This window comes from Oryzias melastigma, linkage group LG2, assembly GCF_002922805.2.
Source record: "Oryzias melastigma strain HK-1 linkage group LG2, ASM292280v2, whole genome shotgun sequence".
NCBI classification, from domain to species: domain Eukaryota; kingdom Metazoa; phylum Chordata; class Actinopteri; order Beloniformes; family Adrianichthyidae; genus Oryzias; species Oryzias melastigma.
Window position 1 is genome coordinate 12,499,352 of NC_050513.1, and position 13,484 is coordinate 12,512,835.

A 13,484-nucleotide genomic window follows, 5' to 3' on the forward strand; every position below is an offset into this window, starting at 1 on the left:
GGGGCCAGGTGGCACCATATACTCTTATTAAAGCATCTGATTGGCCAGTTTATAACTTGAATAACTTGCGATAAAAATATATATTACCAAAAAAAATTAGGTTTGGAGAGAATATGAGAGACGAATAGCTGAGTAAAAGCTGTTAATTTCTCAATAGAAGTCTATGGAATTTTGGCTTCCTGGGACTAGCAGGTACTTCCTTTTTGGAACATGAGGGGAGAGGGGATAATCTGTCCAGTTCTCTCTATATACTGTCCATGGTCACATCCCCGGTAAGAACGTAGTACATGAATAATCCAGAAAAAATAATCCCCATATTTACCCACAGTCTAAAATTAGATCTACACATTTTCAATAACTGGTCAAAGAGACAATTATCAACAAATTTCGCCTTATTTCAACACGGCAAGTAACCATTTAAGAAAATGATTAACAATAGATGAGTCATTCCCACCAAAAAGTCTTAAAAAAATTAGCCAAACTTTTTCCCGCCAAAAGTGTTTTTGAGATTTCATGGGGGCAGCCATTTTGAAATGAGAAAGAAAAGTCCTTTTACTGCCCCTAGTGGAATGATGATGAACTACAGGGCAAAAAATATGGACCAAGTTATATACAGTAGAAAGTTTGGATTATTCTATTGGGATAGTGGTTACAGAAATGAGTATGGTTATAAACAAATGCACCTTTGAGTTGTACAAATTGGCAGTTTTGTGAAACCAGGTGTAAATATTATACCTTTTCCTCCAGATGGAAACCCTTCTCTCTTGTCAAGGTGACCTGGGTACACTATAATCTTTTGGTGTGTTAAACCTGCAATATCTCTTGGATGACTGCTTATTTTTATTTAAATAAACCAAATCTTGTTGCCTTTTTTTTATTTTTTTACCGTCCCAGAATGTAAAACCTCTGATAAATCGTCCATTGTGACGGGAACATGATTACATGAAGCCGCGGCTGTAGGCCATTCAGCAGGCAGACGGAGCGCCATGTCACCTCTAAGAGGGGTGTGAATAAATGTCCCTGTCTCCACCAAGGCCCACTTCCTTAATCAGGGTGTCGGGCTGTAATGATTAGCTTCCTGCGCGCGGCTCCCCAGCAGTTGAGTCGTCCGCATAACTCACGCGCCGTTAATAATCTGCCTGGAGAGACAATGCCCTTCTTTACTTTTCAGCTTATCCATTCCTAATCTGAACCGCATTGCAACTTCTTTTTAAATTAAATTTCATTTATTATCGCTGCTGCTTTCCAGGAATCAGGGCCTGTTTCATATTCAAGGATACATGGATGCAAGGTGATTGTATCTAAATCCCTTCGCTGGTGTCCCAGACAAATGAAAGGAGACAGTGATGTTGGCTATTCTGCCTGGGGTTACGACTCGGGAGGGAGGTGGATTACTGCGTCGTCGCAGTCAGTGTCTATATCCTAAACCTGGATTAGCGACATGGAGAGGGATTAGAATAAATTATCATACTCCCCGCTCCGGCATCTGTTCAGGGCTCTGGTCCTTGAAAAGAAACATATTTTGCAATTAGGCAAACACCGGAGCAAGGAACACGTTTTCGGTTTGGCGCTGTAGGTTTGATAGCGAGTCAAGAAACACGTCTATGTTAAACAGTTTTCAATTATTAAAGACCATAAAATTAACCGGACCCCCCCCCCACTCCAGAAAACAAAGGGCACTTTATTCATCTTTGCTTGAAAGATTTTACAGTGTTAAAAAAATGTACTATGAATGAGAAACTAGTTTTACATGGCGGTGGCAGTGTAATGGTCTGGGACTGGAGCATTAAAACCCTTAAACAATCAAACAAAATAGTATTTTTTCTTAATAGTTATTTATGTAAAATACATGTTAACACCTTTTTTGCTTTACATTTCCTTTTAAAAAAAAGTATTTTCCTTGTAGTAACTGAATTCCAAGCATGGCAGCAACAACTCTGACAAGTCTTTGATATTTTTTGAAAATTGGGTTTTTTCATTGTTTTATTACATTTTTTATAACATTTAAATCCCAACCTGTGGCATTTAGTCAAACTTTTAGAGGACGATCAATGAAAGCCCAATTTGTATGAAGATCTCACAAGTGGACTTAAAAACTTGCCTGGTGACGCAGTATCACAAAATTCTGGTCTACGCGCGTTTGCGTCGACTTTTTATTGAAAGCGGCAGCGGAAACAAAAGTCAACACATGTACCTTTGGAATTGAACAATGCGGCCTTTAAAGTGTTTAAAATAGGTTTGTTTGACTTGCACTTTAAAAAATAAAAAAAATTCACAAAAGATGGACTTTAAAGAGTCACCAAACAGGGAAGTTGGAGGCTGACTCCACCCACAGCCGAAATGTGAAAATCCACTCAGAGGTGTGGGACTGGAGAACAGGACTGTTATCATTACTGGAGCTGCAGATCATGATGTGGGACTTCAGAAATGATGAGGGACTTAAATGTGATCAATCAAGAAATTCAAATGTAATACCTTGCTTCAACCTGTAGGGGGCAGCACACAGACGGTTATTAAGTAGATTTTCAAGAATTAATCAAGTTTATTTTAATTTGTCAAAAAAATGGCAATGACGAACAGACAACCCTTGTGCTTAAAAGTGGGGTCATATAGACCCCAGAAGACTGGGTGCTTAACTTTTTTTTAAAGGATTTTTTTTATCTTCACTGGTGTACGTGGCAGACATGAAATCCTGTCCACCTTTGTCATGGGAGGGATCACACATCAATGTAAGGGCAGGGTGATCTGGACCGCAAGAGATAGCACAAGGTTAAAGCCCCATTTATAGAGGTCAAAAGCCAAAAAAAAATGACTTATAAGGTTCGGTTACCTTTTAAAGGTAGATAAAGAAGCTTAGACAAAGTTAGGTCCATGCAAAAATTCAACCCTAGTGCTTCGGAATTCTAAAGGTTACGTATACATAAAGCCTGTTATACGCATTCAAGAACGAGCTAAATGGGCTTTGAACACAATTTTAGCATACAATGTTTTACACTGGACTCACAGACTACAGGTGCTATAGTATCACATCAGGAAAGTCTTGGTGCGAAATGTCTAAGCGGTCCAAAATTCACAATTTGTGCTCCAGTCTTTTTCTTTCATTCTATTACAATATACAAAAGACTTGGTGTCACATAGCTGGGAACAAACCAAAATTATTAATTTCTCCTTCATGATCACTTTTTTTTTTTTAAAAGTTGTCATTTCTGGGTTTTAAAAAGACCAATAGCCATACGTCACTAACTAATGAGAGTCCCTAATTGGTCAAAGCTTAACTGGTTTAACTTTCAGGACAGGTTCAATTGCATCACTCTTTGTACGTGTTGCATTCTTTATCACAGACGCCCAAAAATGCTCATATGCGTTTGTTGACGTACACTTTTTATTGAAAGTTGTCACTGTGTACCATTACACGTAAGGAAATGACTTTGAAAAAGTTCCTCCTTACAAAAAGTCACTGATTAGTTTTCAAGTATTTACTTGTCTTTGTTTGGGAACTTCTCTCTGTTGAAACCACCAGCGTCTTCAGACGGGGCATTGAATTACTGTGTGCATTTGTCAATAGCATTTACCTTCATGCTCAGATGCACTTCAGGGATGCAGCGTGGGACTTTGAGACAAAAGAACGATAAGCTTTAACCTTGAAGTATTGATTTCCTGCCATCATGTACATGTGCTATAAATCCTGTATAACCCCACAGCTCATATCTCTTCTTCTTCACTTTTTTTTTATTTTTGGGGTGTGTGTGCAGAGATTCTCAACGGCGGTGTTTACGTTGACCAGAACAAATTCCTGTGTCACGCCGACACCATCCATTGGCGCGACGTGATCAAGAACCCCCAGGCGGAGCTGCTGGTGGTCCCGTCCAACAACAGCAACAATGGATGTGAGTGCGACAGCTTGGAAGACCCAACGGAACCGGTTACTAGTTAATTCTTGTAGAACAAATCAGTAGGCGTGCTGCCTTTTTATTCATTCTGTTCGCCTTTTGGTGATCTGGGAGCGAAATCACATAGAGTTAGATCAACATGTGAACCTTCCCATTGTAGTGGTGTGGCGGCGCTTCTGCAGGGAGGCCTGTGGAGCTGTTGTCTGTTTAAATCTCAGTGAATCTGACAGCCGGTTTTGAAGTCCGTGGCCTCTTCCTTCCTCGTCGAGGGTCCTGGCAGTCCCTCAGCTTTAAAGGCGCAACTAACCGGCGGACATTCTGCGTTGCAGGAACCAGCTGTTAAAAAAAAAAGAATGAGCCTCTCAAACTTTCTCCTGCATATTTTTAGATAGTTTTTTGTTAATCGGGGGGGAGAAAAGGAACTTTCTTCAGGCTTTTTGCATGACAATATGTTGTCTGAACCAACAAACAGACATAAGCACGTCATTGATGGAGGCTGAACACGACTTCTGTAGACATTTAGACACCCCTGATGGCTGGTTACGCCAAAATTAAGGCAAAAAACAAATAAAAAGACAGAGGTTTTTAGGTGCAAAATGCTCCTTTTTGCATAATTAGATGCTGTTGCTGTTGGAAGAAGAGGACAAAAAGCGGAAGAGAATAGAAGGGGCGGGACCGAAAAAATTACAAAGAGAGTGTGGGAGTTGGGGTTGCCAAATTGGGGGCTTTTGCCAAGACGTAGTTAATGTTTAACATTAATGACCCAACGGTGGGAGTGGTTGAAGAGGCTGGGTGACACTCCGTGGCACCACTCCAGTTAGTCTGTAATTAACCGATAGTCAATTAAGTCTCCGTGTTGGGCCGCTGGCAGATGAGGGCTGTGAGCGTTCTGTCAGGTCCCACTTTGCAAGCAAACACTTGACGGGAAGCAACGGCGGCCTGTCGTTCACACTTATATTCCTGACTCCAAACTCTTGGTCCTATTGTCACCTGAACAGAGGAGGTGTAACATGACACATTGTGGTAAACTTTTCTCAGGATTTTCTGTGAAGTATTGGGCCCTTTTGTTGTACTTTTGCAGGCAGACGCTGCCATCGTTCCTGCAATGGACGCTGCTGGGGCCACCAGGAGGACCAGTGTCAAACCTGTAGGTATATCACAATCGCGTACATGTTTGTTAACTTGGCTCCAAAACCCTACTTGAGCCTCCAAAATCCCAATAATACTTTGGGATTTAGGTCAATGTGTTGTAGAATATGTCAGAAAAAAGTTACCCAACATTCAAGTGAACCCTAGATACAATTAAGGCAGGTTCTGATGGAAATTTGTACAGATTCCAATTGGCTCCACATACAAAGTAAGGTAATTATTTTAATATTCTGTTTGTGCAGATCACAGCTCAGATAAATAGTGACTTTGAGAATATAGGTAGTACTGATCTTCCTATTTTTATTGTTGAACTTTAACCACTGCCTTGTGAATTCAGGTCAAAAATGTCAAACCTTGAGTTTTATTCCCACTTGGCATCTGACGAGCGTTCAAGATCGTACAAAAACTGGGTTCTTGAATATGCGTTTAGTTTGTGGTATTCACACTAGCCATATCTCATGGGGTCCAGATGGCCCACCCATGACAATGGTGAACCAAGGTGGATAATATTTCATGTTTGCCATGGACACCAGTGAAAATCAAAAATCATTGGGAAAAAAAGTTCAGTGTACTGTCTTATAGGGTCCAGATTACTCCACTCCCAATGTTGACATTCTTTGGCTAGCACAAGGGCTAGACGACCAAGAAGGGGCTTCTACTTTTTATTTCTTTTACTGATTACTACCTAATGTACCCACAGTTTGAAGAGACATATTACAAAATGTTGAAGTAGTGCAAATCTCATGAATCTTGCTCTAGACTTTTTCTTTCACAGCTTTACTCCGATATTTAAAAGACTTGATGTCATAGACTCTTTACCCATCTCCATTCAATTTTATCCCATTTTACATATCACCATTCAATTTTATCCTGTTTTACCACCATGGTACCATATTTACGGCAACAAAATATAGCCAGCAATAATTGATGAACATTTGATTCATTGAAATTATCAAAACATGGGTACGATTTTATCAAAGAAATAAATAGCGTTAGCGGGTAAAAACGGGTACAGTACTAAACCTTCTTGGCAACAATGACACTAGCACTGATCTTTACAAGTCCAAATTTATCAAAAAATTACTTATCGGGAAGATGCTGAAACTATGGAAATGGATTAATGTACATAACTCATTTTTTTTAAAAACTCCCATATATACATATAAGTTACAATGTGGAATTATTTATGATATCAAAGAAATATTCAGATGGCCCTAAGTTTAAAAGACACTGGTGCTTAAGGGGCCATGGCTACTATCGGACAAGAAATCTTTAAATTATTTAAACAAGCATCAATACAATACAGGCCACTATAAGAAGATATACTGTACCTTCGTAACCTGAGGCACAGTTGTCACAGTAACATTTGCGTGCACAATACACCTAACATGCAATATATCTGCTTTCTGACTGATGAATAGGAAATGAAATCTAATAGACGTTTGGATTCCGTTGACCAAGATGGGATAGTTATCGCCAGTTTTCTTCAGTCTTTGATTGAGTGTAACAGCTAATCTGAATTCCATCTGCTTTTATCAGAGTGCCGCGTCCATGGGAAAGAAAATTAAATTGGAAATGGTAATTTTCTATTTAAACACATTTTAGTTGACGATTGTCTTTCCAGACGTCTAAAGCAGCCCGCCGACATGTGCTGAGACAAGATAAGACAGGGAAAATTGCATATAACTCTGACACATACATAGATTACCTGCTCAGCTGCTCATACTGGACATCCTTTTTAATTACACATAAATGTATATATATATATATATATATATATATATATATATATAAATATTTATACAGTATTTATCTATATTTATTTTTATATATAAATAGATAATAATTACTCATACATATGTGAATTTTTCCTGTTATGAACAGTTGATAATATATCCAACCTCTGTATGTAAAACACCAGATCATTCTGAATATATTTTTCTCACTTCCAGGAAGAGCCTTCACATTTTTAGGCTGTTGAATATTTAATATAACCGGACAGTGACATTTCGCAGCTGAGGGAGCTGTCTCTAATATAGCGAAACAGTAGAGCTCTGCATTGAAATCGAATGAAATGTCATTAACCAATCTCAGTTTTACAACAACTGGCTTCAAACCAGTGAAAATGAACAGAATTATCAGCAAAGACTGTTTAAAAAATGTTTACTACGTCATTTCGCACATAATTCATCCTGTCTGTATCTGTTTTGGCCTTTTTCTACTATTTTCACTGAATTTAAAAACTCGTGTTCATCACAGGAAATTGCAAAGGAGCATAACATCCATCAATTACTTTTGTGTATACAGTCTAATAGAAACCAAATAGAAAAATAGAATGATTAGGACTCCTAATACCAGCTCGGTTAGGGCATAAACAAAATAAATGAGCAGCAGAGGAGGCACAAATAATGTTAAGATGAACAAAAAGATTTGTTCTTTGAGTAATTACATGATCTTCTCCATCTTTAAACAGAGAGCATTTTGTTTTTTAAGACTGAAAGACCAAAGTAGATGTAGCTTTTTTTATTTTGCCTTATCATTAAATCCTACTGTTGTAAAAAGTGGTTTTAGAAGTTCTGAATGCTTTATGATGTGGATTTGGCTGTTCACACTTCAAGATTGTTAAATTTTCGCCACACTATTTGAAAAAGAATAGTATTTTTTTATTTCATTTCACTGGACAAAGCCAAACGGAACCTCAAGAGATCCAAAAATACGTCTAAAAAAACGCAAAGGTAAAAAAAAAATTCAATTTCATTTAAATCTTGTGGACATTTTCAACCAATTGAATTTACAATGCATAACTTTTTAATTTAATTCAGCAACAGTGGCACAATGCAAACCAAATGATGAAAAATAAAGTATATGCCACAATTAAAGAGCTTGCTGAGCGACATTTAGCAGCAGCAGGCTCCGGTAATTATTTCCTGACTGACATTATCATTCTATTGTTGCTGAAGAGTCCTCTGTACAATGGTGCTTTACTTAATTAGGGTTACCATGCATTCGTTTATGGTCAGCATTTCCCAAATTGCGCTTCGGTTGAGTTGAGATCCAGATGTTTGCGAAATGATAGCATGATGAGATGTTGCCTTTTTGAAATGTATGTATTTTAAGGTCTTTGGCTGCCAGAGTTTATGTTAAACATCACGTCCAGAGGTACTGTTCCAGTCTTTTTTCAAGTTCTAGTTCAGTTTGCACATAGTTTCAATGTATAAATTACTTTATACCATTTATAACCCGAATCCTCACCTTATACTATGTTTACGCTGGCATCGTAAGCTCACATTGAAGTGACCACTTCCAATGAAAAGTGTTCATAAACGCACGAGTATGCATCCCTCCGCTTTTCAAAGTCACGTTCATGCACTGCTACTTAAGTTTTGCCCATTTTTGGGCTGTACTTAGAAAACGCTCAACAATGAAACACACGTCAAAAGGTAAATTAGTTGAACTTACACCAATCAGGAACTCAAATTTGGTTTGACGTATGGCTATTGTCTTTTTCTAAACACCAAAAACACCTTAAGTCAATTTTAGTGGTTTGTGCCTGGTCGAAATTATATATCACACTAAGTCTTTTATATATTGGATGGTACAGCCCCAATGGATAGACCTGGCTCAAGTCAAGGGGGAATACCAAAAATGGGACCATAACAAAAACTGGACACCAGTGAGAAAAAAACAACTGTGTCCTGAAAAGCAAAAGGGAACAACAATTAGTGTGCTGGTCCAAACAAAGGGAATTGGAACCTTGGCCAAACATAAAATAACCATCAACCATAATTTACCTAAAGAAAAAACACAAACAAGGCCCGCAAACTAAGATTACCAATGTCCAACCCCAAACTAAAATAACAAAACCCAGCAGTCTAAGACTGCTGAGGCCAAAGACCAGCACCACACCAACTAAAACCCAGCCAGCTCATCTCCCTTGGTGTGACCTCATCCCTCTGAAATATCCAGCACGTGCCAATCAAGTTCCACATTATCATTGGCCACACCTGCCAGGTGAGCAGAAGGACTTCATGAAATAGGGTTCAGGAGTAGCAGCAGAACGTAACATTCGAAGAGACGTGAGAAAGAAAAAGGAGCAAAATTCGTAAGATTTCTGACATATTGCAATAAAGACTCTTTCAACTGGTTAGTGACAGTTCAATGTGAATATTGTATGCTAGAAGCACGTTCAAGAATGCCTGTGTAACGTGTTCTTGAACGCACATTGAATTGTCTTATGTGAATGTAGCATTATACTTACAGTAACTAGGCCCTAATGTTGGTTGGTTATGGCTTAGTAACAACTTTCCCTATGGGTACATACTGGCTGTCTTTGGTAGAAAAAATAGGCAAGCCCATGTGGGACACACAGGTGGCCCGCACAAAATTTTAGGATCATAGACCACTTATTAAAGCTTTAGAGCAAAAATGTTCATGCATATTTTAGCAACAATAGTGAAAACTAAAACAACACATCAGGGTAATTAAGGGTGAAGTACATTGGACGTCTAATTGATTTTCTACCGTACAAGTTTAAACTCCCAGAAACTTGCACATTGAGCAAGGCATCCAAGAGTTGTTTGAGTGATAAGTGTGCAAATGACGAAATTGACGAACCATATTTCTCTGGGCATCCTTGGCACTCAAGTATCACCTGAATACTCCATGGGTACGTCATTTGTGTGTCGTGTGTAAAGAGACAGTAGCATCATAAAGACGGCCCTTAAGGTCATCGCACGAGCGTCAATGGAACTGCAAGGCATACTTGAGCTCCCTTTAACCCTTGTGCTATGCTAGGCATGTTTAGATTACTTAAACGTGGGTTCATCTGGACTCCACAAGACAGCACACTGAACTTTTTTTTTCAAGTATTTGTTTTATCTTTACTGGTGTCCATGACAGACATCAAATCATGTCCACCTTTGTCATGGGAGGGATCACACATCAATGTAAGGGTGGGGTCACCTGGACCCCGTATGAGAGCACGAGGGTTAAGGATGCGGTCGCATCTGTCCATGAGCCTCCGCTGGCCCAGACAACACAAAAACCCACAGTACACATGGGGTCAACCTCTATATGGGTGCGTGTGACTAAAGTAAAGGTTGGCTTTAATTCAACACAAGTTGTCACATATTGACATTTGGTTAAGGACCCCTCCGTGTCACTTTTTTAAGGTTTGGGTGTCCCTAAGTCGTTGTACTGGCTGCGTCTATTAAATCATGGATCCCCAACCTCCAGGCCATAAACCAGAACTGGTCCAGTGAAGTGATGCCTAGTGCACCGGTACCCCAACCTGGTACTGGTACCCTAAGCCGACACTGGACTAGATGTGGTACCGGACCAGAAACGGTACCAGACGCGAGCCAGCACCGGGTTAAGGCTCTGGTACTGAATTAGGGTACTGGGCTAAGGTTAAGTTACTGGTAATGGGTTAGGGTACCAGTTAAGGTTAGGATACCGGAACTTGGTTAGTGTACCGGTACTGTTTACGGTACAGGTATTGGACGCGTCCCAAAGACCAGTACTGCAATTAGTACCGTGTGCTGGGGAAACTCAAAATGTCAAAAACTGATGCAGAAGGGTCCTCAACTAAACATCAATGTATGACAATTTGAAAGTGAAAATGTGTTTCGTTATTTTATAAAAGTTTCAATACAGAAAGTATTGGTTCATCGTTTGCTTGTATGACCCCACAAAAAGAAAAAACCTAAAAATTAGGTTGGTTGTTGCTTCCATTTAGTCAACAGACTCAAACCATTAGATTTATGACTGCATGCCTTTTGAACCAGAATATGTTTACGTAGAATAAACAAAGGGACTAAAAAATTAGTTAGAATTGGCAAAGCGGATACATGTTTAGCACCCAGTGCCTAATACTGACATCAAAGAGTTTTATTGACATCTATACATTTGAACCTCAGATGAGCAAATTAACTTGTCTGACCTTTAGGTTGTTGGAGTTTATTTATTTTAGCATAGGCCCACTCTCCCTGGTACCAGATTAAGGTTGAGGGGTGTTGGCATTGTCTCTTTCGTTGGTGCAAGACCTTTACAACTCTGTCTTTTTTCACTTCCTGGGCAGTGACAAAAACGGTGTGTGCAGAGCAGTGTGACGGTCGATGCTTCGGGCCTTACGTCAGCGACTGCTGCCATCGGGAATGCGCCGGTGGCTGCTTCGGTCCCAAGGACACGGACTGCTTTGTACGTCTCACACAGCCACACAATGCATCTCCATCCAACCTTTTGACTCCTTTCCCTTTCAATTATGTTTGCCTTTTTTGGTCCCACACGCTGTTCTCCCTCGCCAAAATGCGATCCTCTTATCTAACTTGCTTAAATGTTTGTCACTCCTCTAAACGCCGACTGTGGTGACACTCAAACACCTCATGCTTTCTCAAACTGGCATGGCCTGCATACTGACAACAATGATATTGCAGTTGTAATTCACAGAGAGCCTCACCCAATTCAATTACGGCCGTTTCAGACTGTGGCCATCGACGACGAAACACTTAAGAGGTTTATGGGAAAACATTTCACCATTTACATCATGGCTATGGATCAATGGCTCCAAGAGCTCTCTCGCTTGGCATCCCGAGAACCAAGCGACAGCTGGATGATTCACACACCCAAATAAAAATGAAATGCGACCGTAATACTCTTTTGACCACAGTAACTGATAAAGGAATCCTCCCACGCAGTTATGCATTATTGCTCAATGTGTAACCCATTCACCGACTAACGAGGGGTCTAAATCACCCCTAAATTCCTCTCACTCTGCAGGCCTGCACCAATTTCAACGACTCCGGCGCATGCGTGACCCAGTGCCCTCAACCGTTTGTGTACAACCCCACATCTTTCCAGCTGGAGCACAACCCCAGAGCCAAGTACACCTACGGAGCCTTCTGTGTCAAGGAATGCCCCCGTGAGTCTGAGCAAACGCTACGCCAACAATGCTGGTCTTAACGAACCTTTATTTCTTTTCCTTTGAAGGTTCTTGTCTCCTAATGTACGCTGGTTATAAGAGTCGATTGTCTGGGGAAAATTGACTGAAATTGAGTATAACAATAAGCTTGATTCTACACCATCTGCTGTGGCTTCTGGCGCCTGAAGAAACAACAATCTTAGCTTTTTTTTTGTCACAGTTTCTAAGTCAGGTTGCATTAGTGAACATGCATTGAAAGTCAGGAGACGTCAACAGATGCCATGATTTATTGACACAGTTGGACTATTCCAATTCCACTTCTAAAAGCTAAAGTGGTCGAATTTCTTTTTCGGCAATAGCCTTAAGCTTTTAGTTCTGATATTTGCACAGTTGTGACATATTGGCCTCCAGGATCCTTTAGTCTAAACAATGCATGCTACTTGTTATTCTACATGGACCATCAGCTGACGGTTCTCCCGCATAGTGACGTAGGTTGATGAAACATGTACTTTTTTTTTTTTGGCAGATAACTTTGTGGTGGATCATAGCTCCTGTGTTAGGGCATGTCCGAGCAACAAGATGGAAGTGGAGGAGAACAGAATCAAAATGTGCATCCCATGTACTGATATCTGTCCAAAAGGTGAGTCGGTCCTTGAAAATTAAGAATTTAGCACAGTAAATGTAGCTTATTTAACGACAAAAGAACAGTTTTCCTTTTGATTGTATTTTCTGACGATAACTGACTTGTAAAACATGTAATATGAAGCCAATTCTTCATTTGGACCATTTCCTTATGCCAGTCTTAGCTAAATCTAAAGCTAAAACAGTTTTTTTTAAAGCCATGCTAACAAATAATATATTGTAATTACATTGTCCACTATCAATACATTAGTTAAGGTAATGTTTCAAGTATTTATTATTGTTTACTCCATGACCATAATTACATTCCAACTTTTTGGCAGTTTATGAATTAGCATTTTTAGCATGATATTGCTAGTTTTCTATTTCTTTTGCTGGAGTACTACAGTTTTTGGAAATTTGTATTCAAATAACCATTTTACTTTCTTTGAGCTAAAAACTTGGATGAATTACAGTTAATAACAGTTACTGGGAATAACCAGTTCAAAGCTTTTAATAAGTTTTATTCAGGTTTTGCAGTTTTTTTTTCAAATCTAAATCTGCATTTAGACCTTTTTTATAGTTATTTTTTCTCTCCTCTGATTTTTTTTCAGCTTATACTTTCAGCACTTTTTTATTTCTTTTTAATTTGAATTAAGCATTTAATTTGAAAATTTTAGCATATTTATCAGTGTTTTAAAAAATTTTACTCAAAAAACTACTTATAAATCTGTCAATTGTCAATATTATAACTAGTTTGAGCTAACTTAAACCTCTATTTGTTTTGTGATACAAATTTTATTTTTATTCAAATAAATCAATGCTTTTGTTATGTAAAGTGAAAATTATATTTAATGATAAAAGTTACGTTTAAGTATTTTTTTGTCATTAACCTTTACTATATATAT

The 13,484-nt window shown here is 39.0% G+C and overlaps 1 protein-coding gene across 1 annotated transcript in view; it reads left to right on the plus strand.

Annotated features, from left to right (window-relative positions):
• Nucleotides 1-13,484, plus strand: part of si:ch73-383l1.1 (receptor tyrosine-protein kinase erbB-4) — a 439,732-nt gene that overhangs the window by 291,808 nt on the left and 134,440 nt on the right. Inside the window, exons 4-8 of the mRNA XM_024288936.2 lie at nt 3,753-3,887; nt 4,972-5,037; nt 11,119-11,237; nt 11,817-11,958; nt 12,485-12,598. Of these exons, the coding sequence (XP_024144704.1) occupies nt 3,753-3,887; nt 4,972-5,037; nt 11,119-11,237; nt 11,817-11,958; nt 12,485-12,598 (576 nt within the window). The remainder of the gene's footprint in view (nt 1-3,752; nt 3,888-4,971; nt 5,038-11,118; nt 11,238-11,816; nt 11,959-12,484; nt 12,599-13,484) is intronic.